The 26832-nt window shown below is 39.4% G+C and overlaps 3 protein-coding genes across 3 annotated transcripts; 1 reads left to right on the plus strand and 2 right to left on the minus strand.

Annotated features, from left to right (window-relative positions):
* Positions 1-2822: 2822 nt before the first annotated feature.
* On the minus strand, positions 2823-11768 carry LOC145485990 (zinc finger FYVE domain-containing protein 21-like). Its single transcript, XM_081464665.1, has 7 exons — positions 11259-11768; positions 11046-11096; positions 10176-10344; positions 9407-9476; positions 8874-8971; positions 8006-8139; positions 2823-7855 (listed from the first exon to the last, which is right to left on the minus strand). Exons 1-7 carry the CDS (start codon positions 11373-11375, stop codon positions 7823-7825), a joined length of 672 nt encoding a protein of 223 aa, XP_081320791.1. The 5' UTR covers positions 11376-11768; the 3' UTR covers positions 2823-7822.
* A 48-nt stretch (positions 11769-11816) lies between these two features.
* Positions 11817-16729, plus strand: LOC145485989 (uncharacterized). Its single transcript, XM_081464664.1, has 2 exons — positions 11817-12150; positions 13444-16729. The coding sequence occupies exons 1-2, from the start codon at positions 12048-12050 to the stop codon at positions 14853-14855; spliced, it is 1515 nt and encodes a 504-aa protein (XP_081320790.1). The 5' UTR covers positions 11817-12047; the 3' UTR covers positions 14856-16729.
* Positions 16730-18322: 1593 nt separating this feature from the next.
* Positions 18323-20775, minus strand: LOC145485991 (CB1 cannabinoid receptor-interacting protein 1-like). The gene is made up of 2 exons (XM_081464667.1): positions 20324-20775; positions 18323-18771 (listed from the first exon to the last, which is right to left on the minus strand). Exons 1-2 carry the CDS (start codon positions 20506-20508, stop codon positions 18462-18464), a joined length of 495 nt encoding a protein of 164 aa, XP_081320793.1. The 5' UTR covers positions 20509-20775; the 3' UTR covers positions 18323-18461.
* Positions 20776-26832: the final 6057 nt, after the last annotated feature.

Genomic DNA, 26832 nt, shown 5'->3' on the forward strand with positions numbered 1-26832 from the left:
CCAGTTTACTGGCCGTGACATGCTCCTGCAAAAATCAAGCAGGGCGGCTGAATTTGCTAAGACAACTGCAACCTCGATCGATTTCGCCTGTATTACGCAGGAAGCCCAACATGTTGACACCAACACAAAATTAGGCTGCGTTCTCCCTACGCTCCAACGCAACATTTACATTCACTGCCAGTTCCTAATTTTACTGCGACAAGCCCTGTTAAGGCTTTTCGGGTTACGGGATATTAGGTTACAATGAATGGGATACGGGATATTTGGGAACAGTAAAAGGGATATCCCGAGATATCGAACGTCTGACACATTCATTGGCGAGAAAGCAGCTGCTCTGTGGAAGAAATACAGTCGAACATCCGGTTGGGACCACCTCTCCTCAGAGACCAGTTTTCCAAAATACCAAAAGTTTCCTGGTCAAATCACTAGGGACCTTTAGCAATGACGACGAGAACGTGGACGACGACGTATATGACCAATTGAGGCCTGGAACGGGACCGTCGTCCACGGCGGGAAACGTAAACACTTTAGTAAACCGGTTACGTGGACGAACCCTTTACTGCAGCTTTCTGTGGCAGTCAACAGGAAAATGTCAAACAAATGTCAAATGTTCCGTTAATTTGAAAATGCAAAAATTATCCACTACAACAATTTAACGTTTATTCAGTGTTGTAATCAACGTCAAGTGATTCAGAGCTAAGTTAAGTTTATAGTCGATCCGAGCAGATATTCTTCAACTCTTCTTAAAAATGCCAACTGGTATAAATTACAAAACTATAACGAAATGCCCGCGATTTGTATTTATAAAAGCACTACTACGTACCCTGCAGTACTTTTATTATCATCCGCCATTGCTTTCTCCACTTTATACTGTAAAGCTCTACCTGCAGCTCGAAAGAAATCAAGTTTTTTTTTCCATCACGGTACGATCAAATTACTTCGGCACTGTATTTATTCACTAAACGACCCTTTACATTGAAGAAATTCCTAAGATACGTAAGTAGAAATTAGAAAACAAATAAAACATACTCGCGTTCTCGACAAGACGGCAGATGGCGGCAAATGGCGTTCTGAACGAGATGTGGATGTTGGGCATGCGTGATAGCTTCGAAATTCGTTTTCCCAACTTCCGGTCGGTGACGTTCACGTTCTCGTCGTCATTGCTAAAGTCCCTACTATATTTGGAACCTCTTGTAAGCATCCACCTCTCGTAAGCGACGGCGACCACTTTTTTTAATTTTTAGCCAAAATTTTGAAATTTTCTTTTGATCTTGGATGATAAGGTGTTGTAACATTATCGTATTCCGGATAGTACAAGAGACGGAAATTTGTCCGATGGGAAGTACGGTATTTTTCTCGAAACTGACTCGTATGAAAAAAACATTTAAAATATCGGGCAGTTACAATATGCTAATGAGGCAAAATTTTGACCCAATATGGTCTAAGCTCTCGTAAGCGGCCACCCTCCCTTAAGTGACCACCCAAAGTGTCAAGCCTAGGTTCGACTATAGTCCTATTATGATTTTTATCCTACAAACCGCGTCTATGCCAGCTCTCCCGGATACAGACTGAATCTACCGGTCTCCCATACTGGTCACCAATCTCCCGGACAATGCGAATGAAAGCGCATAAAATGCATTCAGACATATTCAGTTTGCATTTTGGGAAGAAAATTTTGGATCTTTGAAGCATTTTTGCGGTTTATTATGCGGAGCACTACTTTGAACAACTTTTTTACTTTCAAAAAAGGTAAAATTCGCAATCTTCCGGACTTTGACTTGTTAGGTTGGCATCGTTTGAAACGTAACGTATCAACATAACATATAACAGCCTCCTACCTACGCAGACGTTTGGGTTCGTCACGCAATCTTCCTCCCCTACGTGGGCGAGGAAGATTGCGTGACGACTGTCAGCGTTTGCACATCTCCCAAAAATATCGTTTTTCTTTGGAAGGTGTCCAATGCAAAAACTCTCAATCGGAAATGTTTTCAGCAAAACCAACAGTTGATAATCCAGTTGGGTTAAGCCAATCTATATCGTATAATTGTGACTTAAATTACGTGATCTGCAAAAAGTAATATACCAACAAGCGAAAGGTGAATTTACAAACGTGAGTTTATACAATATTAAACCGGCTTGCTTTGTTGACGATATCCAGTCAGATTATGTTCAATGGGACACAGGCCAGGTCAGCAAACGGATGAAAACAGTTCACGTATAAACTCAGTGCAAATCTGTTTTGATCGAGTTCAAAAGTTGGCTTTTTCCACGTGGTTTGATTACTTAAATGTCAATCACAAAATCGGCTTAAATGTCAATCAGAATTCAATCATTGTATCAATGAAACACAGATCTTGAAAAATGCGTTGCTTTTCACAGACGAATTCAGTTGACCATTGACAATGGGCCAAGCCCGAAACGTTTGGCATTTGTCAACGAATTTTTGGCACACCACATTATCAATTTAATTCGATCCTTATTTACTTTGTTAACGACTACAACGACATTACCAACAAGCAGTTCACTGTTTTAAACTTTTCATAAAACGTCTTTATTCAACATTTACACTGAAACGATTTCTAGTCAATCAGTAACTAAGTACAATACTTCGATCTTATTTTGGGACGGATCGAGGATTTTTCAAGGAGGGGTGGAGGTGGCTGGTACTTTAGGGCCGCAGAATTAATTGTACATGTCCACTAAGTTTGAGAACTGGAACCCAATTGAAACCTACCACACTAGAAATAGTAGCAATGCCACAAAGTAGAAATTACAATGAGGTACCCGCGTTTGGCTTTATTTCTGTCGTGATATTCACAATCTTATTCTTTCTTTTTTTCGTTTTTTTGCTTCTCCGAGGGAGGGGTGGCTAGCCACCCAATCCACTTCTCATCCCTCCCCTTAATCCGTCTCTGAAACTACACGATTCAACACCAGTTTCTTGGTGTCGACCTTAATAAGCTAATACATGGGATTCTTAAACCATGAATTTCGCTTTATACTTCCAGTAATCATCAGTATCTGAAATAGTATGTTTTCCTTTTGATCTCAGTTACTGGCAAATTTAATGCTGACTGTTTGCCACACAAATGAGACCATACTGTAAAATATGTTAAGAATATAAAATATATTTATAGTTTAGCCTGCACCAATTTGCGAAGAGTTAAGTGTCATTGTCAGGGAAAACTTAACTTCATCTTTTCACGGCATAAAAGGTATCCTTAAAAATAAACCATGACATTTGCCGAGGTAGGCGCTCGCTTTTCTTCGAGATATCACCACATCATCATTTTGGCCTCTCAATCGTTTGGAAACACTGTAGCCGAACTTTCCGGCAGCTTAAGGCAAGCGTAAAAGATACTTCTCACGACTTATTAATTTATTACAATTTCAGAACCTTTTATATGTTAGCGATAATATTTGTCCCTTAGTTAGTGTACTGAGATACATTAGACGTTTTTCGTTTTGACAACGGTTTTCACGAAGTGCCAAATATCGCCGCCGAGTCGTTAATGAGCGTGGTCTCACAAAATCGAATGAAAATCTTCTGTCAGAAATATTTCCCGCCACATTTTTAGCGATGAATGTCACATTGGAAGGTTGGAATCACAATCGCAGAGAGTCGAAAGAAAGTGATATTCGTCGCTAAAACTCTGGCGCGAAATCTTTCTTGTTTACTGAAGATTTTCATTGGACGTTGCGAGACCAATTACGGTATTCCGACTTGCTTGACCTTGCTTGTAGATACCAATTTTAACTAACCTGGATATTGATAACGGTGCAAGTCTATCGAAAAAAAAAGTCTTACTCTGGAAATAAACTGCCGCACTTTTGTGAAACAACAAACTGCAAATGGCTAAAATTTGGGTCACGCTCATTAACGATTCGGCGGCGATATTTGGCATCTCGTGAAAACCGTAGTATTAAAGTCAAAGACGTCTAATATATCTCAGACAACTAATAACAAATATTACCGCTAAAATATGAGTTTCTGAAATTGTAATAAACATATAAGTCGTAACAAGTATCTTTTAGCCTAGCCTAAAGTCGCCAGAAAGTTCGGCTACAGTGTATTTCTTTTACGCTTGAGAGGCCAAAATCATATGTGGCGATATCTCGAAGAAAAGCGAACGCCTAACTTGGCAAATGTCATGGCTATTAATCTTTTCGGATAGCTTTTATACCGTGAAAAGATGAAGGTAAACGGCCGACCTCAATGTTTGGATTTTCCTTGGTTTTCTCTGACAATGACAGACAATGACAGTCAAGGATCGTCTCCTGTACGGGTACCCAAATAAAAGTGGAGGGATGCCAACTGAAAATGAAGTTCATTGACTTAAGAGATAATTCACTGCCACTTCGTAATTCTTAAAAACACCTCCATGCTATTTTGTGGCTTATGCATTGTGTCCAAACAGAAAAAGCCAGATAGACCTATGCACCATTACATGCCTATATCCATCACGACCCCACAAGCTTTTAGCTTTAAAACTCATCGTGTTGAAATAAAGGCTTCCTACAGGCTAACTAGAGTAAAACCGATTGCTTTTCCTTATTTTGTAGGATGCAGCTAACTCTTACCCTGGGGCAGATACTGGATTTTAGAGAAGGGGATTCGAGATATGAACTATCGAAGGCGGTCCCCTGTAGGGGTTCCTGGGGTTCCTTCAGAAAATTTTTACAATTAAGGCCCTCAGAAATGAGATTTCTGGCATTCTAAGGCCAAGTCAGCACGTTATAATGTCTCATTTTTTTTTTCAATTTAGGGGGTTTGACCAACCCGAACCCCCCTAGATCTGCCCCAGCTACCTTTGTCATTATCTTGGCAAATCCAAGCTATTGGTATACAGTATGAAGTTGTGATCAGGAGCCATAATCGGGGACGGAGACCGTAAGTCTCGGGATTCGCGCGCACCTATGATATGGGACAATTTTTCTATTTTTAGAACAAATTGCGCCATCCTGACGTCATATATCCGCGCGGATTCACGCACATGTCAGGGGCTCTCGCGTGGATGTTGTCACGTTGCGTGATCAAATGGTGAGAGTTGAGAGATTCTCTTCTCTTTTTCACAGCGATGGCAGGGAATAAGGCAGGGAATACGAATCAGGGCGCTTATATGTAGTTTTATGCTCTGAGCTAACGGAAAAGGTGGGTTTTTCAGGGTCATAAACAAGACTTCAATCTCGCGCTGGGAATGAATAATAAGATCTGCTCGCGCTAGTTGTAAGCTTACGCGTATGCTTAAGAATATAGCAAGAAAACTCTCTACTCTGGTATCGAGCTAATTTGTGAGTTTCTCAGACAATGTTTAATCATAACCAAAACCTGTTTTGATGGTTTCTTATTGTCTCTGCTTGTTTGGTGAGTTTGCAAAAGTTTTTGAAAGGAAAGTCTGACGCGTACAATTAGCTCATTTGCATAGTGCATGCAGCTCGTGCACTTTCAAGTCCGAGTCGGTGTTTTCTATTGTCAACAAATCTTGACAAAGATTTCTTTCGTTATCTTTTGTGCTGAGATGCTGCAACAAATTTCACGAATGCAAAAAGGGCTACTAACATCATGTGTGTTTCTTCAACATAAGCATAGTGAAGTTTTACACTGCCAAAATGAAAATAGACAAGGAGTTTTGATAACTCGATCATCAAAATCGAAATCGTTATTCCAAGTTGATTAAAGAAAGCGTCATCGTAACTTTGCTGATTGTTTCTGCTTTATTCACATATTTTCAGCTTAGCTTTTAATATGTTCTCAAACATTTATCAATCTTAAAAATATTTAAAAACTATAGAGCTATTGTTTGAGTTCGATGTACGCTTTCACACGAAAGTGCGGCGGAAATACAATTTGCCATGTTTACTAACTGTACAAAACACGCATCGGCGGGCGCTCAAATTCATCGACAACAGAGAATTTACTGGATTTTTACACGAATAAAACTGAACAGTATCTACGGACGTAAAGTTATTAAGCCTTGATGAAACATCAAGCGTTGTTCACAATTCAAGCGAAACTCAAACTAGCAATTATTTTGTTTTACTTTTCGGTCGCGATAGACTGACAAATTCCTCGCAAGCGTGTGGCAAGAGGAGTTAGGAAACTATGAAGTCCTGAAGCTCTGCTATATCTAAATATATCCAGCTAGTTTTTTTGCTGTGTAATGGAAAAGCTGTTAATCTTCAACATATGTGAAATTTAAAGTGGAGTAATGTACAGCTCATGTGAAAGAACCATCAGTCGGAACACAACTTGGTCAGCGATATATATAAGCTTACTGCGGAACATACCTAAATTCGACACTGTCTTACTTCACTCAAACTGGAGCAGCTCACGACGAAAATACTTAAGCAAAATTCCAACAGACGTAAACGCGTTGAGTTGTGGGGCAAAAACATGAAACATTTCGGGAATTTCGGACGCCATTTCCCCCGCGCGATATCCGCAAAAATCCTCGCAGTATGTACGCGCGTGTGCCACAGGTGATGGCGCAATTTGTTCTAAAAATAGAATTATTGTCCCATATCATGGGGACAACCCCAATACTTGAAATGGCGCGCGCTTACGGTCTCCGTCCCCGATTATGGCTCCTGGTTGTGATTTAATTATATATTACTTTCTTCCTTACTAAAATATGTGACATCTTCAAACCTGAATTTCTACTTTAAACTGCTACGTTATGTAAATTAGCTACATATTAAAAGCTCTCTTCAAGTTTTCTACCAATATTTCTTACAGGAAGATCCTACCCAGAACTGCGGGCCACATCTATACACTTTTTTTAATTATCCAGTCAAGAAGCCAAGGCCTTCTACACATCCATAAAAGAAACTGGGAATTGAAAACACGAGAGAACTTTTGAAAACACAAGTCACTGACAAGTGTCTTATATACATTTTTATTCCTCAAGTGCTCTTATATTTCCAAATTGTTTTACGACAGTATAATACATAATATCAGGTTAAGCTTCTTCATATGCTTTATGATATACAGTGTATTGTACTGTCAAAGTATGCAAACCAATTAAACAGTGGAGCACTTTTTCCATGTTCACGTGTACATAGCCTCATCTAAACACAAGGAGGGTTTAGAGAATTTGAGACAATTATGCAAACCAGAGATGCGGTTGAGGGCTCCCAATCCCCTAAGTGTTTAGATGAGGTTATGTAAACATGGAAAAAGTAGTCTATTGCTTTTATAAAATATTTCTCAAAAATATGTGCGAATCTAAAACATCACAAAATTGTGTTCACATAATCTCATCTAAACAAACCTATCGACCAATGAGAGTGTGTGAAGTATCGCCTGTATTTTTGCATAAAACATATCTAGCTCTTGTATGTTTTATACTCCAATAAAACATGGTCCTTATACCAAACCAAAGTATGCAATCAGACTATATTATTAAAGGGAAATGTGCTGCCAACATTATAAGAAATTCTCCCTACTGATCTGTCAGCTTACAATTTCTTGTTGTTCTATGATTGGATGGAATGATTTGGTTTGACCCAACTACACTAGCGCAGTCAATCTAGCACAACTTTGTTGTCATACCAAAGTGAACACTTTTTAGAAAACGTTGTTGATAACTGCACCAAAGGCATATCTATGTAGTGAATCTTACATTTCTAATGCTACCTACAGGTAACTACCTGTACTTTGGAAGGACTTATAACATCTAAAAACAGACTGAATTGTTCTGTAATTTTGATTCTGTCTGGTACTTCACTTGATCTAGCAGGTAAATCAGTTTTTAATCCCAGCTCATCACTTGTGGATCATATAAATTTATTCTGACCCTGCAGATCTAACGGTACATGATGTCTAGTTTCCCACCTCAAACAGCATCTTTATAGCCTGGAACAAGAAATAAACACAGACTGAGTCACTCCAAAAACTGCAAACCACCTACACATGTAACACTTTCATGCTCTTAATTCAAATGATCTGTTCTGAATTTTCTCACCACCTGCCTGCACAAGAAGAATTCAGACATTGATCACTTACTTTCTGCATGGCAGCTAGCCAGGTGAGTGATTGTTTTCTGTGTTCTTCAGGTGAAGGTACCACAGTGAGTTTAACCTCCAGCATCTCATCGTGTTCTTTGTACTTTAAGATGAGGCCGCTAACAGAGGAGTTCTCTAAACAGAACAAATATTACCGCTAAGCTAATTATTTTTTACTGTAATTAGCCAATAAGAGGCCATGTCTACTGTCCTGATATCCTGTGATATCAAGTCACTGACCTGATATGGCCATGATATCATGGTCACTTGTATGGTAAATTGTACCTTTTTCGATACGTTTCAGTGACATAGCAGGCTCATTTAGTCTCACCATGGGTATTTTGGTGAGACTACATCTCACCAAAATAAGAAACATGACTCAACTAAGCTCACCTAATGTGCCGCTCAGGAGTGTTCCAAAAGGTACAATAAGGCATAACAATTCAAATTCATTTTTTTACAGCATTGAATAGCACCATCATTTCAAGGCTGTGATCTAAGAAAAATAACAAGGAGCCCAAAGTTTCCCAACCATAAAATCCTATGTGCCCAGCACTTAAGCTTATATGAAAAAAGCAAGGTTTTTCCAGTCACACAAAGGTAAAAGTTAGTCGCCTCTGGCACCCACATACTTTTAGAGCACAGCCCTGACTAATGCTACATGTACATAGAAATTCATCCCTACAAATCTAACAAGAAAAGTGACGCTGAAATCCTACCTCGAACTGACAACATACTACTCAAACAGGAAATGGGCTGCCTGAAGCTAAACGTTTCCAGCTTTATACAGAACAAGGTACATTTTGTAGTGTACATGACATAAGTGTATATATTAAATGAAACAATTTAGCCATAGAGTCTTTGTGTACCTTCATTTGCCACAAGCTGCGCTGATACAATTTTCATTAACATCACTGGCTCATGGACTGCTGATTTATCATGGTCAGAACACTCAAACAGAAGTTCTCTAATCGAAATAGAAAACAAAGTCAACTTATTTAGAAGATATAATACTAATGCCCATTTTTGAATTTTTTTCTCCTAATGTTACCCATGACCAATACAGATTTACTAGAACACAATACCCATAAGGCGTTATACATAATTATTATGTATAACGTAAATTTGTTAATTATATGAACTTCATCTGATGAGTACAAACTAGATTAGGTTCCACAATATATAAGCTACCTGCCAACTCTCATTGCCTGTGGAATTTGAGTGTCATGCCTACAGGTCAAAAACGTCAATCTCACACCTAAGTTGTAGACTAATCTCCCATGCTAGCTAATCCGAGTTGCAATACTGATACTGATACTGATAACTATATATACAGATGTAGTAATTAATAATTTGTTTGAAATGTCCCATTATGAAGGCTCATTTTGTTTCATTCCCTTACCTCTGAGAATGATGTTCAAGTTTGCAAAGGAATCTCAAAGGCTCTGACTCATCCACAATAAAATAAGCACCTGTTTAAAACATGACAAAGTCAACAAGGCAATTCATTTTCTTTTTCTTAATTTTATTTTCATGAGCATCTATCAGCCAAGCCAATGAATAAGAATGTAGATGATTTATAATAAGGAAAATTTAGGACAATATTCTTACATGTGATGTACATTGTATACACTGGACTACGATTTTTCAGACCCAAAGTCCCCCCCAAAATGTAACATTTCTTCTTCTGGTAAATGCTAATTTAGAGGGAAATAAACTCAAAACAAGGCAAGGTAGTTCTTTATCTCATTAGCAAATCACTGTTAGTAATCACTGAAGTACTATGCATGTTTTTGGTGGTTACCGTTCAAAGAAACAAAAGGCTTCTTTTGTTTTGGCTTTAAGAAAAGCATTGCAAAGAAAGCCACTAATATGAAATTTGAAGTTTGCGTACATGTACCTTATTTCTCAGAAACAAAATGTCCACCAGAAAAAAAAATAATTGGGGCAATGTTTTTCATGCATACTAAATGAAAGTCCATATGCCAAAATTCAGCTCACTTTGTGCACTTTTAAAAATGACCCAAAAACCTAGGGGGACGCTGTTGCCTGCAGCCTTTCAATATTATTATGAGAGCCCCTGAAAAAAGTTAACCCACCCAAAGACCACCCATAAGCCTGGTGCTGATTGTTATTTGAGTCCTGTCATACAATGAGTCATAATTACTAACCAGTCATCAATGTCTTCAGATGTCTCTCAAAAAACTCTTCTTCACGTTTGGCTGTGTGAGAACATTCTTCGCACACTCTGACAGGGTCGACAAAACTGAGCCTCGGTAACATAACTTTATGATCACAGCATGTGCCGCAAAATATCTTGCCACATCGTCGGCAGTGGTGCTGCAATACAATTTAAGATTTGAGAAAACAAACTTGAGAAATTCCACCAGCTCACTAAATACAAAACATTTTCTTGTGCCATCAAATGTTCACATTTTTCACTCTTTAACATTAATACAAAAATATCATATCACAAAATATTACACAGTACAATATAAGCAGCGTGGCCCAGTGGTTTAGAGCACTGGAGTTGTAATGCAGATGTCCCAGGTTCAAGGCCTTCACCCTGCCACTAACAGGATTTGTTTCTCGGTAGTCCAGAGTTCAACTCCTCAGTCACGCTTTGTAAATAGCCAACTGGTCTGCCTCCTGTCAGCCGGGACTCTCAGGGTTATTGCAAATCCCAAGCCGGGGGGGGGGGGGGGGGGGTCTAAATTAGACCAATATTTTTAATTAGGAAAGTATGAACCAAAACTGGAAGTACCATAGGGTTGGGGGGAGTTCAAAAAAAAATATCTAATGAAGATTTTCTAGAACAACACAAGTGATATAGGATTACTTAGTACCTTTTGCAGTTTGGCCTGTATCAACAACTGATATATGTAGTTTCTACTACCACACAATATCAAGCATTCAAGAAATATCAACAAAGTGTGGACAACCTGATATAAGCTCACTAAAGCTAATTATAAGCTTATTTTTGACTTTTCATGAAGCACATTCGATTGCAAAATTTAACTGATTAACATCAAACGTTTTACCCTTCGATGAGTGAAGTCGAATTTCCGATTGCACTTTACACAGTTTGGAAACTACAAAAGAAGATACAAAAACAATTGTTTGCCACATGATGTTGAATGCAGCCAGTGATTCCAGTGCATGCCTGCTTGCGTACATCAATGTTGATCATAACACTGTAAGTTAGAAAGAAAAGACCACAAAACTGCGACGGACAAATGAGGAAAAACTTATACCTGTTTATCATCAGTCCAGTGAGGCTCCTCCAAAAGAAAAGGACAACGTTCATCTTCAGAAACAGCGATCATTCGCAGGCCACTTTTACCTTTAACGAGCTGCTTTCCAGACGACATCTTCGCCAAATCGGAAATGAAACCAAAATAATCACGGGCTCAAAGGATGTCAGCAGTAACACTTGTGGCCCACAGTCAACCCACATGTCCCATAGCATAACCAGAGGTACGCAGGACTCCTACAAAAGCCGTGTTGGCTAAAAGTGATAGGTAAAAACTGCTAAGGCGGAAAAATTCGTCTTGAGACTTCCATGTGGTTCTTCAGGATGATACAAAAAGATTAACACCCCCACTACCTTTCGAGAGAAGCATGATTTTTTAGCCCTTTTTTACCAGGAAATGAGAAAATAATAATATTCTTGCTTTTCACTTCATCAGCAAACAATTCTTCTTGTTGCTATAGTTATATTACTATTTTTGTTTCCATTGTCGTTTATTCTGCGACCTTTTTTTTTTTTTTTTTGCATAAGTCGACGGATCGAGCGCACCCGCGGGGGTCCCGCCGAACGCGGGTGGTGTAAAAGAGGACTAAGACCAAATCAATTTTTCATTGCTCTGTTGTTGTGTTGCAAGGCGGTGTGTATTTGTTAAGTAAGAATTGAGTTGTACGCACATTTTGTGCCTTAGCTTTGACGCTACAAGTCAGTGGCATTTCACCAGACTACAAACGAGTTAATGTTGTTCATCTGGACCGTGTGAAGTGAATCTACGACAGACGAGAGAATACCGAAGATGCAAAGCTTTATGATTTTTCATGTCGTATTTTTACACGCCTCTTTGATTTTCCATGCTACTGATAGTTTGCCGGCAATAATGCATGACGAGCAAGCTCAGGGTGAGTATTACACTGTTCTACAACGTTTCGTCCTAAACTTAATTCCTTCTTTTCTTATTTGTACATCTAAGCTCATATTTCCCTTTTGATTCCTTCAATAAGTTCTTCCTTATTGATTATGCATGCAGTGCGCATAATTCTAAGAGTACTTGTACTTGTCGCCGTATTTCGGCAATCTTTCCGCTGTTCTGTATCTTTGCCATGTAGTCATTTGAATTACTGGCAAATACAAAACGAGAAAAGGGGTGTCTTCTAATTTGAATTTTCGAAATGGGGAAGGGATTTTATAGTGCTGACCACGGCTTGTGTTTGCAACACGCGAGCATGCTGCGCGTGTCATTCCTCTTGGGTCCTCACAATGCAAAGTAGCTTACACTTATTAGCGTACATGTAGGACAATAAGAAGACAGTAATTAGAAAGTTGTAGGTAAAGAGTTTGACAAAACAATGATGATTATGCACCATTGCAACAAAGCCAGAATCTTAGTTACCATGGTTAAATTTTGCAGCAACATAGTTGCATCTTCGTGAATGTCACTGGTTCCTATTATTTCAAATTGCCTCTTCCTTTAAAATTGGTTCTTGGACAACTTTTGGTAATAAAGTCTGCTTGATAAGAGTAAATTACAGATGCCAGCCCAACAGAATTGAAAACCTGGAGATTGCGCTGTTTGCCTTCTCCCCTCCATGGTAATAATGGATGGTTGAACTTTATCCGTTGACCATTTGTCCAATGTTGTCCATTTTGTAGTAACTGGAAATCCAACCTGCATTACATGGCAAAAATTCCCACTGATCAAATTATGGCAGAAGATTTAATTCTGTTCACACTTATAGGTGTTTTTTTCACAATGATAGGTATTGATTTATCTTAAGAGAATAGCCCAAAGAAAATATGCACACTGACTGGGTAAAAATTGTGTTTAGACTATAACTCAATACGAAAACAGAACTAACACGAGCTGTTGATGTAATGATGGCATGAGCAAAGAGAATTATTTTACTTTTTGATGATCAAAGTAAACAAGTTAATGATTCTTTTTTCAATGCTATATTTTCTAAAAGAAGTACTATAGATGTTCTGAACTTTCTGTTGAGTGATAAAAGCACTCATGAAAATTTGAGAGAACTCACAAAAGTTGTGGAAACACTTGCCTGTCCGCTCATGTTCCCACAACATTTCCTGTTCTCACATCTTCCACTCATGTATCTATTTGTCAATAGAAACATGGAACATGTTTTCTCTTTCTTGAGTAATAACTTATTATTTCTTATTCTTTATTTTCTATTTAGCACTGTGGACCTGGATTGGAGGAAATGATCACAAAAACCAACACACCACACAAGATGGCTCGCGAGTCTACCCAGGTTCCCGGAATGGAGCAGCAAGCTGGTGTGATTCAAATGCAACAGTCTGGATGTTTGGTGGGAAAGGATTTGGTGCAAAAAAATTATCAGCAGCACAGCTGCCCACGTTGGATGAGCTCTGGTCATTTGATATTACAAAAAGGCTCTGGAAATTTTATCCTAATGACAACAAAACTAACAACAATCAGAAACTACCTGCATGCTTTGGTTGTGTTGCGTGCAGCTACAAAAACAAGGCTGTAGTGTTTGGACCCTCAAGCACATTCATTTTTGATATGGAAAGAAAGATCTGGAGTGCTCTACACAACAACACAGCCTCCCCAAAGCCGAGAAGTCAACCTGCCCACTGGTGTGATATGAAGAAAGGGGTGATGTGGATGTTTGGTGGTACAACATCAGACAAGAAGCTTGATGACTTCTGGAAGTTTTCATTCGACAAACTACAGTGGGTAGAAATCAAACCAAAGAATAACAAAAGTGTGAGTCCCGGTAAATGTTCCAAAGCGACAACATGGGTGCATCCTTCTGGTGTTTTGTACATGTTCGGGGGATCATCCTCTAAACTAGCTACTTCCTACTTCTGGAGTTATTCACCAGGAACTCTTCAGTGGACAAAGCTAGGTGGAACTACAGGTGTTACAAAGTGTGCTGGAAAGTATGGTGAGATGGGAATTGCTTCCAAGAAAAACTATCCAGGTTGCAGGGAAGGTGCTGCTTCCTGGGTAGATCAGCATGGCAATCTCTGGATGTTTGGTGGCTCAGGGTTTGACAACTTTTCCACCAGTGCCTTTGCAATACCAGGTCTCCTGTCTGACTTCTGGATGTACAATGGTTCAAGCCACCAGTGGGCATGGATAGGAGGTTTAAGTAGGGGAGAAGGTCAACCATTCTTTAGCGAGAAAGGTAAGGCTGATCCACGAAATATTCCTGGGCCAAGAGAGAGTGCTGTGTCTTTCTTCTATGAAAACCAACTGTGGCTGTTTGGAGGGGCTGGGCATGATGTAAGAGGATTTGATGGCATTTTAAATGACTTGTGGATGTATGGTGTAGTGAAAAATAATATGTCGGCTGCACCGTCACTGCAGGGTCCCACAGAGATTCCAGGAGACACAATCAGCATTTCCTTTGGTTTCAGAGTCCTGATTGCCATAGTTGTCCTGGTGTTGGGTTTGGTGGTATCACTATCAGCATGCTACAGTAAAGAATGCAGGATTTGTAGATTTAAACGTCACCTTCGTCCAGTGGTGAAATACAAACCCGTGAAAGTTGAGATGATGCAGGTGCCGCAGCCAGAGGTCAGCTCTCCCTTGAATGAGCAGCCAAGTAGAAACCTGTAATGGCACACCGTCATGGACATTGTGAGACTGGTCAACAGTTACATCTTAGACTTGCTCAACACAAAACGCTTTGCATTGACAGTATTCAAGAACAGACCTGATGTACAGGTACATGAAGACTCAATTTTCAGCTGTTCCAGCAAATGGCTGGCTTGATTTTCGGTTGCAATTCTAGCAGGCTGATGACTTTGTTTAATAACTTATTAGTCATATTTGGTAAGATGTTGTACATTATTGAGAAGGTGTGTGCAAGTAACCAAATGTAGTGTGCAATGTTCACAAATAAGATCATTACCCATAGTTTATTTCTTTGGATGGTACAATGCCCTCATCATAAGTGAACTAGATGCTAGATTGAGATTCCTGGGTTTGTGCCTTGTTTTAATTGTGTGGGTAAGATAGCTTGACTCAAACAGTACTGTTAATTGTGCTAAGGAGTATAAAATGGATTAGCAAAGGTCAGCCAGGGGAAATGCTGCAAGGTAACCTGAAATAGGATTCCATCAGTGCTTAGCAATGTTCTCTTAGTCACTTCATGCTATCTTACAGACAACTTGTAGGTTCTAGCTTCAAAAGCAGCCAAACCATGAATTAGATGATATGATGTGATTTCTCAGTATTTCAATGACCAGGTTCAGTTGTCCACATGTCTTATGAAAACAAATAAAAGTACTTTTTAATTAAAAGGTTACCAAATTTTGTCAAGAGTTTTGGGGGAAAGCTCCTGAAAACCTTGTTTAGAGAACAACCTATTTAGGACCTACTGAGTGTATGCACTTAAAAATAATTATTATAACAAAAGCTGTTTGAGTGTCAATGAGTTTTCAAGAAATTGTGCAGTGTACATAGAATACTAAGATAAACTCATGCATATAGTAGATTAAATGAAAACAGTGTCAACAGTGCATGGGGCTACCAAATGAATAAAACTCTGACATTTTTATTTACAACAGTAGTACAGTGCTTGTCGCAGATTTTGTTCCCTTTTTCACCTTTTTCTGTCAACATATTTTATGCTGCCCACCACAATGAATGTCTGGAGCAAGCTATTAGATACATGTATACTGACACATATGGCTTAAGATTTCGTTTTATCTGACAACAGAGTCAGAAAAAATCTGTGTAAATATTTACATCATACTTACATTTAAGAGTTTCCAGTAGGGTAGAATTCACAGACAGTATTTATTATGATCTCAAAAAGTGTTTGTATTTAGAAAGGTACATATCCTTTGGAAGGAATCGGAGTACACACTTTTTTTCATGTTTTTTTGTAGGGTAGAGCTTATTACATCTGATTCATAGACAGTACCTATATCTTAAAAAGTGTTTGTACTCTATTTAACGGAAATGTACATTCTTTGGAAGGAGTCAGACTACACATTCATTAATTTTGTCATAAAATTATAATCACTTGCAATAGGTTTAACTTGTACAAAAATATTGCTTTGTGTATGCTACATGTACTTAATTTATACATGAACATGTACATTGTAGTCAAACCTTCAGTGATGGATACTTCCATTGATGGACACTTTATGTGTGGACACTCAATTCCCAAAAATGGACTCTTCGTGGTGGTCTCTGCCACCATTTAACCTCCCATGAGTGGACATGGTTTCAATGGTATCTCCTTACTGCAGGCTTGACTGCACTTGAGTTACTTGACTTGCAACTTCCTGAGTTGAAGTTGAAAAAGGTTGCTTTTTTGCAAACTTGGTGTAGAGTTGCAGCACACTGCTTTTGCTTCTGTCACTGACTCTCATATTTTTTTAACTTAAGTTTAACTAAAATAAATACTAAAAGCATGAATGTATATTTATTGAAAATAGTATAGAGAATAAAACACTAGGCAGAGTTGAATTGTGTTTTTGCAATCCTGTATGTCTAGTGACTACCTTGACTAGTGAGTCAATATCCTTATGATCCACTCATTCTGTTCCATGTCAAACAGGGAGGGTCAGTCAAAAGTCACTCTATAATTATACATGTAAGCTTTTTAAAGTTGTGCCACCCCCAAAAGGTTAAGGTTTTTTTTCCTTATAAAACCATATTAACCACAATGTATTTTGGTACTTAGTTATGTCGCCAGCCCAAAATCCCAAGCAAGTGTGCGCACGGTTATTTGTAATTATTTTGCAAACTGTCTAAACTAATTCTTAACATTTGCAATGGGTAATTTAGTATCCAACTTTCCAAGCAACTTGGACAGTTCCATGTGCAATCATAAATTATCTCCCAATTAGTTGGGGGATGGTTTATTGAATTAAAAATGTGGACTTCCTATATGGCGTCAACCAATTTTGGCCGTCCTCTGATTTTTTTTCTTTTTTTTTTTTTTCACCCAGTCATTTCCAAATTGGACAGCATGGTAAAGTCTGCATGCAAGCCAAGTGGCCACCAGGCCAGAGCTTATCCTGGTTTCCTTAGCATGAAGCGACTAGGAGTATTTCTACTCCCCACTGGATGGGATGCTAGTCCATCGCAGGGTTACCGGTAGCCCCCCCCCCCCCCCCCCCAGCATTAAATTTGCCGGTACCCATTTATACACCTGGGTGGAGAGAGGCACTGTGAGAGTAAAATGTCTTGCCCAAGAACACAACACAATGTCCCTGGCCAGGGCTCGAACCCAGACCGGTCATTCCAGAGTTGTGTGCACTAACCATGAGGCCACTGCGCCTCCACACAATTGGACAGCATAGTTCTTTAAAATATATAAATAGGGTCTGGATTAAGACAACTACCTGTAGGATGCCAACAAAAACTACAAGGAGTAATGACTTCCTCTTACATCTCAGATGATGTGTTGAATCTCGACTGAGAGATCTAGGTTAAAGCTCTGGCTATGCTGCGTTTTATGCAAGACCCTTCTGTCACATCACCTCTCCCCACCCATGAACAGTTATAAATGAATACTAGCCATATGTTAAATACTAGCCATATGTTAGCCAAACCTGACAAACATACACATTGATAACTACATGACTAATGTACATTGCAGCAAAGAGAGGAACCAAGAATTGGTATATAGGGATTATTTTTTATTAAAATCTGTATCAAATAACTCTACCACTGACAGAGGTAGGCACATTCTGAGTGCATAAAAGATACTTTCTACATCAATACAAATCTACAATATAGTGCTTTGGTTTTCAGTGTTTAAAATAGGGCACTGAGTCACTACAATGTGAAGAATATTGCCTAACATTTAACATTCACCCGTCTTGTTTGCGTTTGTTATATATAATTTTTCAGAAAAAATATTCAAACCATATATATTAAACTTAGAGTTTCTCATCTTAAAATTTTCTCCAATATTTAGTGTACATCTCACTTTTTCGAAACACTCAACATTCTATCATTGGAATAATGGTGGCTAATGTAAATTATAAGAAGTCTAATGCACGACTGTTGACTGCCAAGATTGCTAAGTGCTCTTTCAAGTGAGAAACCCACTGTCTCTGGGTGCATTTGAAGGGTTGCAGCTAAGCACCTTGGCGCAACTGTCTATAGAAATTCTGTATTTCAACTTGTCCAATAAAATCTTTGCAATTTTATGCAAAGCAAATGGGTAAACGTAATAGACTGACAGCATCCATTCCAAGTCTACTTGAATAAAACTTGTTGGATATCAACATGGCTTTGCCCATCTCTAACTTGGCAATCAATTTGCAGGCTCTTCAAGCATGATCCCCACATGACATGGTTCTTGTCCTTCAGGGAATACATCTTGCATTGTACTCTAGCATTGAGTTCTTTGCCATCCTGAAACTTGACAAATATCACCAAGTAAAGTCGATCTTTCTTTTTGGACTCGCTCATTCCACTTGTTGACCAATTGCACTCATAATGTGATGACCTTTCATCACTCCTCTTAAGTTCATGCTCAACATTTCCTCCAGCAATAGAGATTTCACTGTAACAATAAAAGAAAGGGAGATAAACTATTACCCCCAAACGTTAAGCTAGCCAAGGTTACATCCTGGGGTACTCCCATATGAAAAGGTCGGGGATGTTCATTGGAAATTTTGAATTAAACCCCTAAAGGAGACCATGGGCATGGCTCAAGCTTTATTTGACTCGTAAAAGATACCACTTAAATGGAATAGACTCTATTACCAGCTGCTGTTTATGAAAGGAGCCTGCGCTAATGGACTGGATTCAAGAGACTGGCAGAAAGCAAACTTAAAAAGGAAATACTAGTCAAGAGCATTTCTTTTATTATTATTTCTTTGAATGCACCCTAAAAGATACTTTCAGGTGCTAAAATAGTGGCGTTTCATCATCAACACCCTAAGTGAGACCAGAAAATTGATTTACATGTATACCCCTAAGGGAAACGACAAGCATCCCCGACCTTTTCATCTGGGGATCTCCCCCTCCCGCCTTCCCGAGGGGTTACATGCTGTAAATGTAAGGCCTTTATGGAGCTGCAGTAACTCAATGCACCAGCATTAACCAGTGCTTAACTCTGGTTTCTTTAAAATAAATTATAAATTTAGAAAGGATTCTTAGCCACCTCAGCCTTAGCTGGTTTTCACGTGGGTCCTTGAATGAAAGGCACTCTAACTGGGGTGGAATCAAACCTTGGCCATATTGGTGGTAGGCAAGAGCTCTCTCCGCTGCACCATCCTTGCTCCCCAAAGCAGGGATGGTGACTACACATGTGAAACAACTAGGATTTTAAAGCAAATGGTTACTTACCAGTTAGCCTGCCTAGCAGGCATTCCTATACAAGTTCCTACCCTGCTGGCCGTGAGAAAATTAGGGCCAGAGCATGAAATCGATGAAGAGGCGAAATGTTTGCGACACAAGCTAACTCCCCCTCAAAGGGATGCCTGTCCATTGAAGCCAGGTTAATCCCAGGTAGCCCTTGCCAATAATTTGCTCATCTGGGAAGAAGGTTGCTCATACTCCGTTTGCTAAGGGTGTCCCACCTCATTCCCTAAATCCATACTTAGTCTCTACTTCGGACCAAAACACTTTATTTTCCCTATCCACTCTCATAACAAGCATTTGAATGAGCTCTAATTTCTAGACCTGAGTGGTCAAAATTTCCCTGCAGACCCCTCACCTGGTCTTGCTGTCAAAAACAAATGGCTATAGAGCTTTTATTAGAATCTTTTGTTCTTATTAACGCAATGTTACCATAGCAAAAGTGCCTCCTTTGTACCCTAATAGTGGTATGTGATCATTGTCTTTAAATCAAAATGAGCCGAAAGCAAATTAATGCAAATGTTTTTCACGTGTAATTGTAAGAAAATATAAGCTTAATTGATGTTCGGAATTGAAATGAAAGTAAACGTCCAGGCATAAGAAATTTTCAACTGAGGCCCAGATAAAGACACTTTTTAAGGACGATTCGCGCGGAATTCACTTTATTTAAAATTGATTTTGAATTTTGCTTGCTGAGCGTAGAATTATGTACTGCTCGACTGAAATGAAGCAAGGACACCTTGCTTTCTTACCTTACTTCCTTCGAAGGACGAAATTCAAACGAGATTCTGTATGTGGTGTCTACTTGAAGTTTCAGCGTCTGGGTCTCCTTAAACCTCTCGCCATCAATTTTAAAGAACACTGGCGAAGAATCATCTGATTTCGTAATGTTGACATCCAGTTTGAATGCGCTTCCCTCAGTCCTAGTCGACGCCATGATGGAGAAGTGGTGGGTCTAAAAATGTTGTCACGCGATACTTGAAGTCACGCGTAACGTCTTCAAGGCTACAACCAAGAAGAAAAGATCTTGCATCGAGTTGTTTGGGGTTTTTTAAGTGCTTGCCTCTTTGTATAAAAATAATGTTTTTGATCAGGTTGTGTCAGAATAGTTGAAGTATTCAGTATACTTTCGGTGTTGCGTTTACGTTTCCACCCCCTGCCTCCCCACCGATGTAAACACTGACTAAGAGAGACCCTGGGAACGAGGATGGGGTCAGACATCTGACAACTTGCGGTGATGGTTGGCCCTCCGGGAGCTGGAGATAAACGTATATACGTGGCCCACAGCTAACGTTTGCGGTCGGCTATACTGACAACCGATAAAAGGCAATGGATAATATTTTTCATACATACATGATTATAATATAACCTTTCGGTAAATATTAATGCGTTTTTAGACCTTTCAGTGACACAGAATAATCAATCTGAGTTTACAAATAAGTTAACAATTCTGTGAAAAATTAACCATTTACAATTAATTTGACACTAGCTTGGTCCAACATTTGTGTTACAATGTACATCAGGTGACCACGTGTTTCAGAAGGAAAGATGACTGTTTGTTGGTCTTTGTTACGTTTATATCAAAGCGATGGTAAGCTTCTGTTCATATCGATGCGACATGGCGTTCGAAAAGCCGCATATACCATCAACATTGCGTCGTCAACGGTCATTCATTGCATGAAGAGACGGTTCTCCTGGACTAATAAAACACGTTGGAAGACATCGGTAATAAGCATATGGAAAATGGCCGTATTAATCTAAAAAGTGATTAACCTCGTCCAGCTGTAAGACTCACTTGTTGACAAATAAAGCCCTGTACGGTACAAAATTCCCCATCCCTTAGGTCCTATAAAAGGGGAGCTTAGCAACCTCTGTTGTCAAACTGAGATGTCGAATACAACATTGTCGGAAATTAGATTTCCACCAATCCAACTTAAGAAGTTTAAACAGCGACCAATTCCACTGCAAAAGAGATGTATCTACGGCTTCAAAATTGCCGAGTTTTCGGGTCAGGTAGGCTAAGGCATGAACCAAACGTATATTATAAACGCGGCTGTAGAGCCTGGTGTTTTACACAGTCTAGTTTAGCTCGTCTGTTTTACTACCTAGACGTATTTGCTGCGGAGCGAGCGCAGCAAACGGAGCAGCAGTTCATAATCAGAATTAAAAAGAAATGGAGGCGAAATCGAGACTTTGTCGTCGTTGCTAGCCTCGTTTTCAGCGGACCATAATGCTCTGCGCTGTGGTAGAGCCTCGCTTTCAGCGGAACGTAATGCTCTGCGCTGCGGTAAAGTCTCGCTTTCAACGGACCATAATGCTCTGCGCAGTGGTAGAGCCTCGCTTTCAGCGGGCCAAAAAGCTCTGCCCTGTGGTAGAGCCTCGCTTTCAGCGGACCATAATGCTCTGCGCTGTGTTTGAGCCTCGCTTTCAGCGGACCAAAATGCTCTGCGCTGTGGTAGAGCCTCGCTTTCAGCGGACCAGAATGCACTGCGCATTGGTTGAGCCTCGCATTGAACCAAAGGCAATAACAAGACGGACTGGACTGCATTCAGGTGAGTGGGAATCTCTGTTGTGCATGATGACGATTTCATTGGAATCTTTTGTAGATGTAAATATTACGGCAAATAGGTTGATAATGTCAAGTTCGCCGTAAACAAGTTACACTGTAAGCTTAAAAGTGCCGTTTCTAATAGTATTTTCGTCTGTCATTATGTTGGATAATTTTCGCAGTTCGGATCTTTTGGCGGACGGGCATGCCTTGTAAAGAAACATTCGTACTAATATTTTATAAGCATTTTGACAATTTCAATCGCGCAGGCTTTGACGTATTCTCCAAAATTTGATAAGCGTTTTAAGTACCTTTTCTAATAGCTTTGTCGTTTACTTGTGCAGCTGCCGTTTGCTTCTTGCTGAATTTCGCACTTCGGCGGCTTTGACAGGCTTTCACGTGTTCGCACTCAAATTTAACAAGCATTTTGAGAACCTTTCATAAGGACTTGCATGTATTCGCACAACTGATTCGATGACTTTTTTAGTGTCTTTTCTGGTTTGTCGTTTTACACTGTGCAGCAGCTGCCATGTGCTTCTTGCTGAATTGTCCATCGGATTTTTTACCCCTTAGTGACTTTGACATGCTTTCTTGGATAATTTTCGCAGTTCGGATCTTTTGGAGGACGGACATGTCTTGCAAAAAAAAACATTTGCACTAATATTTTATTAGCATTTTGACAATTTCAATCGTTCAGGCTTTGACGTATTCTCACAAAAATTTGATAGGTATTTTAAGTAACTTTTTGATAGCTTTGTCGTTTACTTGTGCAGCTGCCATGTGCTTCTTGCCAAATTTCGCACCTCGGCAGCTTTGACAGGCTTTCATGTGTTCGCACTCGAATTCAACAAGCATTTTGAGAAATTTTCGTAAGGGCTTGAACGTATTCGCATTCGATGACTTTTTTAGTCCCGATGTTAAATCAAAGAATAAATAAACACTAGTGAAAGTGGAGTCCAGTAGTGGTCCTCCCGCTGTCACGCAGTGCTACATAGCATTGCGTGACAGAGAGACAGCCAGAGCTGGACTAGTGAAACTGCTGCTCCTGCTCCTGCGAAGTAACCTGACCACAGGCAAACCAGAAATATGGCTGTAACTTTGGCATTCCGAATTAAACCCAAAAAGGAGCTGAATATCTATGTCACAAAAACTACAACAAACTAGCACTACAGGCACACTCTACCACCAATTATCTTTTCAGACTTCAGCGAGTGGTTCGTATTTTGTCTAAACGTAGCCGAGCTAAAAAAAAAACATGGCGAGACCAAGCGTGCCTGATATGCCGCCGAAGTATGTCAAGAAAGGTACGATTAGGTTTTTAACATACCCAAATTCGGCCATGCAAGTGACCATGATACCGTAACCATAGCAGGTCAGTGACTTGGTATCTCAGGATATCGGGACAGTAGGACAGGCTTGTGATTGGCTAATTGCGAATATGGGTACCGAAAGGAAATACAAGTACAAGGCAAAGATGTCCCAACCTCAGTCTGCAGCCAACTCTTTTCCTTGATGTTTATTGCATTCTCCGATCTAGAGCGCCGATTTCAAGATCGCGAAAGATTAGTTTTCGGAGTCTCAAGTCTTACAGCCAAGAAAAAATGCTGAACGATTTGCATAAAGTCCCGTTTCTTGACGTGATAGAAGTGTTTGACGATGTTGACGACAAGCTTTACGCGTTTGAACAGTTGTACTCGGACATTCTTGATGAGCACGCCCCCGTAAAACAAACACACATCAGAGGAAACCAGGTGCCGTACATGACAGAGGATTGGCGCAAGGCAATTAGGCATCGCAACAGGTTGTGGAAAATATTCATGCGGGATCCCACGGATTGTAATTACGAGCTGTATAAACGGCAAAGAAACAAATGCACGTCTCTCAGACGGAAAGCGATAAAAGTACTACGGTGGCCCACAACTGTCACATCAAAAACAAATTGCTCACATCAAAAACAAATTGCTCACATCAAAAACAAATTGCTCACATCAAATTCAAATTGCTCACATCAAAAGCAAATTCCTCACATCAAAAGCAAATTGCTCACATCAAATTCAAATTCCTCACATCAAAAACAAATTGCTAATCGCTCACATCAAAATCAACAACAAAAACAAAATCATTACTCACTGGTCAGCAGCTACGTTAAAAAGACTATCCCCAGTTTTCACTCGATTTTTCACTTGACCGCCATTTTTTCGTTCGAGTCCTGTTGTTTTGAGTTTTGTAGCTATTTGACAGCTATTTACCAGGCAAAATTTAATTGAAAGGGTTTTTGTTTTCTTTCTTTTGTAATATAAATATTGCTATAATGTTATCAAGGAGGATCCCCCTTTTCCCATCAGAGTATGATTTGCTATAATGTTATCAAGGAGGATCTCCCTTTTCCCATCAGAGTATGACAACCAGGCCATTTGATACTTTGTCACTGATATATTTTTAGCCTTGTGAATTGTCAACAGACTCTTTATCTGTTCATCTGAAGCAAATGTACCAGGTTTTTTCATACTCTCTTGGTTGTTCATCATTAAATTGTCTTTCAGTTTGAATATACTTGTCATTATTCACTTTCAGTATCTGGTATCTAGCGGTTTATTCTGTTTGCTATAAAGGTAGTTTAATACAAATAAAATGGCCAAACGCCTATATAACTAGATAAACAACCAGGGCCATCAAGCTCCAGCTGTATTCTCGTTCTAACTTCTGTTTCATAAAAATCGGCACCCCTGCGTTGCACACCGAGTGATTTGTATCACTCACCATGAAACTTAGACAGGAACACAATGATAACATCGTATTCGTATCCTTGACTGAAATAATATCTTAGCACAAGCTTCTCCTTTGCCGCAAAAGGAGCAGTAATTGTAATCAAGTAACAGTTTCTTTACAAATTCCACAGGTATAAAGAGCCCGCTAGCGTGAAGTTCTTGCTCACTTTCGTTACCCGCCATATTGAATTGCACTTGCACATAATCAAACATGCTCAACCGCTGACCTATCTGTAGTGGAATTTAGTGTTCGGTTGGAATTTGATGTGAGGAATTTGAATTTGATGTGAGCAATTTGTTTTTGATGTGAGCAATTTGTTTTTGATGTGAGCAATTTGTTTTTGATGTGAGCAATTTGTTTTTGATGTGACAGTTGTGGGCCACCGTAAAGAACACTTCAAAAAGAAATCGGAAAGTGGGCGTGAGAATCTGCGTGAATTCTGGGATACATATCGCCCCTTCTTAAACAGTAAAACTGAACAAGCAAATGACATAGTTCTTAAGGAAAATGAAGTTCCCATCACAAATAAGAAACAGATTGCGGAGTTGAGAACAATCACTTCGTCAAGGTGATGGAAAATGCTGATGATGTAAAGGAAAGTGATTTTGGAGAAGACTTCGTGAATCATGCGAGTATTTTGGCAATTCGTAATGCGCAAAGACATGCACTAGAACAGTTTAGCTTTCATCACACGAACATGGTGTTGGTAGAAGAAATGCTTAAACACATGAATACGCGCAAAACATGTGGGTACGACATGTTACCGCCCAGGCTGATTAAGGATTCTGCTTCTGCGATCGCCAAGCCACTAACAGTGCTATTCAACTGCTCTATTGATCAGAGTAGGTATCCGGCATCTTGGAGGATGGGACAGATTACACCACTATTCAAAAAGGACCATGAACTAAATAAAGCAAATTACAGGCCGGTTACTGTACTTCCTGCGCTAAATAATATATTTGAAAGACTCCTGGCAGCGCAACTTGGTGATTTCTATAGCTTGATTCTATCGGACTATATCAGCTCTTATAGGGCCTCAGGGAAGCGTCCTCGGTCCCATGTTTTTCAATATTTTCATAAATGACATTTTCTTGTTTTGCGGGGATATTAAGTTAAATGCTCATGCAGACGATCACCAAATATATACATCGGACAGTGATCCTGTTGCGCTAGATGGGCGCATGCGTAACGCAGTCGAGACAGCAAACCGGTGGTACCGGCAAAGTGGAATGTTGGCCAATGAAAGCAAACATCAGGCTTTGATCCTGGGAAAATCGTCGGAACACACCTTCTCGTTTCCTACTAAGGACTCAATTGACATTTTAGGAATGAACATTGATAACAATTTAAATTTTCACAATTACATATCTCTTATTTGCAAAAAAGTCAACAACCAGTTTAATGTAATGCTTAGGTTCAGAAACCTTATTTCCAAAGACATTTTAGTGAAACTGTATAAGGCGTACATACACCCTCATTTTGATTATTGCTCAACAGTTTGGCACTTTTGCAGTTCAAACAACAGGGACAAAATAGAAGCTCTTAACAAAAGGATTCTGAGATTCATTCTGAGCGATTTTGAATCGCCTTATAATGTGCTGCTAGACAGGGTAAACTGTCTCCAACTTCATGATCAATGCATCTGTAAATTTCTTACTACTTTGTACAAAAGTCTATTTTTCACTAGCTATCCGGCCTATATGAGAAACATGTTCTCGTTCCGTTCTACTTCATACAACATGCGTGGAAACTATATACTGGAAATGCCCAAACCTAAAACTACAACTTTTGGTCTCCACTCCTTTACTTATCTGGCAACAAAAGAATGGAATTCTCTACCCAATTTTATAAGGTTATGTAACTTCTCAGACTTCAAAAAGCACATCAGTAAAACCAATTCATGAAACATGTAAATGACAATTTTATAATTAGTTAACATAAGTC

Source organism: Orbicella franksi, chromosome 4, assembly GCF_964199315.1.
Source record: "Orbicella franksi chromosome 4, jaOrbFran1.1, whole genome shotgun sequence".
Lineage (NCBI taxonomy): Eukaryota > Metazoa > Cnidaria > Anthozoa > Scleractinia > Merulinidae > Orbicella > Orbicella franksi.